General features: G+C 42.1%; 1 protein-coding gene across 1 annotated transcript; it reads right to left on the reverse strand.

The window, feature by feature from the left end:
- Positions 1–287: 287 nt before the first annotated feature.
- LOC119915277 lies at positions 288–3,622 on the reverse strand. The gene is made up of 5 exons (XM_038734816.1): positions 2,834–3,622; positions 1,584–1,620; positions 1,388–1,481; positions 1,071–1,223; positions 288–902 (listed from the first exon to the last, which is right to left on the reverse strand). The coding sequence occupies exons 1-5, from the start codon at positions 3,104–3,106 to the stop codon at positions 776–778; spliced, it is 684 nt and encodes a 227-aa protein (XP_038590744.1). The 5' UTR covers positions 3,107–3,622; the 3' UTR covers positions 288–775.
- Between the last annotated feature and the right edge of the window lie 411 nt (positions 3,623–4,033).

The raw sequence follows: 4,033 nt of genomic DNA on the forward strand, positions 1-4,033 counted from the left end.
AAGACTAACAAACTGTTGGAAATGCAGTCCAACAAGTTTGTCTCCTAAGCTCACTGACTGAAAGTATATTTTATACCGCCATTCTCATATGAATCTCCAGGGATCCCCTGTGCCCGTTTTAGATTTAAAGGAACTGATGAGTGGTTTGGGATATGCTAATTATACAGACTCCCACACACAATGTATCAGTCAGTTTTCTGTGTGTGTTTCTTTATGTCCAGCTTTGTGAGAGCCAATTTGAGTTATAAAACTGGAGTGACACAATTTTTGAAAGGGGGTCATTCTGACCAGTCCTGACTACTGTAATGGGCAATTATGGTTTTAAGATTAAGAATAGGCTAAATGTTGAGGTTAGGAATGCTGATGGCGAATGGCCAATGACTAGTCCATCAGGGTGTGTGTGTGTGTGTGTTCGTTCTAGCAGAAATCACGGTCAAATCATTCCAGTAGGGATCATTGCATATATTTACACATTTAGAAAAGATAGAATATTGAGTATATTCATTCATTATGCTTGTAAATACATTTCAGACAAAGCACACATATTGAAATGTGATTTAACACAAGTAACACCAGTGCCAACTTCATAGCTGTGTCAAAAAGGCTGCTGTGCAAGGTGTGATTCCAGAAATCTCATGAGACAATCAGCTATCAGTTCTTCACCTGCCTTGTGGCGTTTAGTTGAGGTCAGTGCAGCAGTTTTCCTCTATTAGTCTTTCGTAGTGATATCCAAAATAGTACAAGTCCAACAAAGCAAGTGACACTGAGAATTATTTCATAATCCAATCCAACACATAGCCAAAATACAAACATGTACATCAGAAGAAAGATCATACTCTTGGTTTACTCTCCAATACTCTTGTGGATTGTTCTGTTGGCTCTGCTGCTTGGCTTTCAACATCCTGGTGTAAACATAAGTAATGGTTATTAGCTTTAAAGAATATATTGTGGCTGAAGTACAATAATACCAATACTGTATAACAAATAAAACACAACAAGCACATCCTAAAGCTATCTTAAGACACCTTGAGAACATTGGTAGGCTAATTTTAAATTCGTAATGTACTTACTTGCGTATGTAGTAGATAACAACTGCCAGGATCACTAAGATGAGGAGGGCAACAATGACCACAGCTGCAATTAATCCTGCTTCCCCTGCATTGGTGGAAATGCTGAAGAGCTGGTGCTGCTCACATCTGCTGCCTTTGTAACTGTCATTGCACCTGAAGTAAGATATGACGTACAACAAAATGGGCCTTCACTTGTCAGCACAGAGGAAATTTGTCAACAATATTCGCATGTTGTGACATCAGCACATATTTCTATAAAAGAAACACATTCTAATGTCAAAGACAATTAAAAAAGTTGAGTTCTGTATTTAACTTACACACAGGAGAGTGTGTTCATGGAAGGTATTTTATAGCATGTCCCTCCATTCATGCAGAAGGTGGCTTCCCACCCATCACAAGGGTCTCCATGGTCTATACAGATACAATAGTAACATTTCAGGAAAGATAGCTCTAACAGGACTGAATAGTAACTTTTTAGAATTATTTGGTTTCTTCTGAATATTTATTAACTACCTGCCATCATTTGGAATGTTTTTTTTCTTGCTGCTTCCTAAGAACACAAACATTTTTGTCACACAAAAGGAAGTAATTTCTCACCACCAATGAAAGCATAACCAGAAGTTTCACATGCCAATAATAACCTACATATATCAGAAGCTTTTGAAAGCTGATACCCAACAAGAAGTAATACTGAGTTGTAAAAGGAATATATTATCATCCTGACTGAAATAAATAAAAATCTGTCCTTACCAGCTCGTGAAATCCCAGCTTTTGGTAGCTAGAGCAGGTTCCCAATATGAGTCATAGTGACGCTTCAGAGTAACACAGAACTGCTTTTTGTTGGTACCTCTGAAGAAACTGTGGGCGTGTTCCTCCCTTGGCCTCAAAAATGTTGTGATTGCAGTTTGTCCACATTGTAAATGGCAAGCTAAATGTCAGGATACCAACCGATTATAGGTAATTTTTGTGTGTCATAAATGGTGTCATTTAACAGTAAATGAGCAATACATACAGAGCTCTCAGGTCTACAAAAGTATCCCAGAAGTCATTTTGACAGTGTTGTCCTTTGTGATGAAGATGAGTAGATTACATTTTGTTTTTGTTCTTAGAGGTTTAGTTGCATCATCAGATCATGCAGAGGATGGGTGAGGAAATCACCTGTTGTGCATGTGAGCTCAGCCTCTCTGGGTTTAACAACTGAATGATTGGTATGCAAAGAAGGCATGAAGGCATGAATGGAATCGTGGGAACTTTTTTGTAGTCTAAGAATACATCACAAATAATTACTTAAGTATGCTCTAAACCGTTAGTTAACTCATCAACTGGCCATTTTTTAATACTTTACTGCTTTCTTATTAAGAAATTATGTTGTTCTGAACTGTCAATTAATCATACAGAATACAGGCTTCAATCAAGCAACATTGTGGAGATGCTGAATTGATTTTACAGGACATTGTGATCATTTGATAGCATGTTATGAGTAGACTACTAAGAAAACATATGGGTTGCCAAGTTGTGAAAAATCCTTTGGCTGTTGTTTATCCCCCTCCAGCATAAAACTTGATACTTCAGATAGCTCTGCAGATAGGGAGTCCCTCTTTGGACCACATAGTTGACACATAGTTTTAGTATCAAAATATACTTAAAGTTGTCATGACTGGAGCAAGGAGGGTAGCAGGAATACAGGGGTAGAACCCAAATGCAGACGATTGAGGCAGACCTTTTGCAGTTTAATGATTGAATCACACAAAATGGAGGCTTACGAGATGGTGAGGCGGAACAAGAGGCTGCTGCAGCTCAGTGGCAGGTAACGGCTGCTGCGTGGGCACTGAAGACTGCTTCAGCCCTATGTGAACAAGAGGTTGGTGCATCTCAGCAGGACTGGGAACCAGACAGGACCGGTGGTAGTTCTGTTGCACTGGGCAGTTGAGAGAGCTATCAGTGTGTGGAGCCACGGGGACAACGCCTTCTCTTGTGGACTCCACGGTACCCCCTGAAAATGTCCAGGTGATTCCCAAAAGGTGATCGCTGGACATCAGGGCTGCTCCACAACTGTTCCATCAAAGGCTCATGGGGTTCAGGGAATGCAGGACTACAGGTAGCGGGCTAGCCAGCTCAGGATAGGCACGCTCACGAAACTGAGCTTAATCAGCTGGAGTGCAGTGTGAGGACGGGAGTGCAGAAGGCCTCTAGCAGACCAGAGTGAAGGCTGGAGGCTAGCAGGCTTGGGTACAGAGAGAAGGCTGGTTGCTGGCAGGTGGAGGGAAGGCCATCATGCTGGAGGTTAGCTGACTTGGGAAGCAGGCTGGGGTGCAGGTTTATAGGTTAGCAGGCCAGAAAGCAGGCTGGTGCAAGAAGGGCAGCAGGAATACATGGGTAGGACCCAAATGCAGATGACTGAGGCAGTTCTGGTGCAGGTCAATGATTTAATCACACAAAATGGAGGTGGAGAAGCATGGATGGATCAAAACCAGAGAAAAGTCCAACACAAGCAAACAAGTCCAGAAAGGAGTAGGAAAGAATCCAAAGTCCAATAAACAGGTAAATGTCAAATCCAGGTAATGGCAGAAAATGAACCAACTCATAAGCACACAGCAGCATAACAGCACGTTCTGGCAAGGAGTGAGTAAAAGGGCTGGTTAAGTAAGGCTAATAAGGGAGAGTGGAAACAAGTGAGAAAGAAAGGCCTGGTAACTGTAGGCCTGATAAGAAGCGGGAACAGGTATGTGAATGGGTGGGGCAGTCAGGTGAAGAGGAAAGGAGGGAAAGTCAGAGGAGATCTGGTGGATGGAATGAGGATGGCAGGTCTGGGGAGTTGAAGAAAAGAACATGGCCTGAGAGACCAGGGACTGGAGACAGGGACGGACAGAGAGCGTAATGCAGAGGGCTGGGAATGAGAGTGTTTGGCAGCAGGAAGGGACTAAGAGACACACTTGAGACAAAGGCACCAAAAGTATAAGTAC

This window comes from Micropterus salmoides, unplaced genomic scaffold (genome assembly GCF_014851395.1).
Source record: "Micropterus salmoides isolate LMB-PRFRI ecotype aquatic unplaced genomic scaffold, ASM1485139v1 Ms_hic_scaffold_2031, whole genome shotgun sequence".
NCBI lineage: Eukaryota > Metazoa > Chordata > Actinopteri > Centrarchiformes > Centrarchidae > Micropterus > Micropterus salmoides.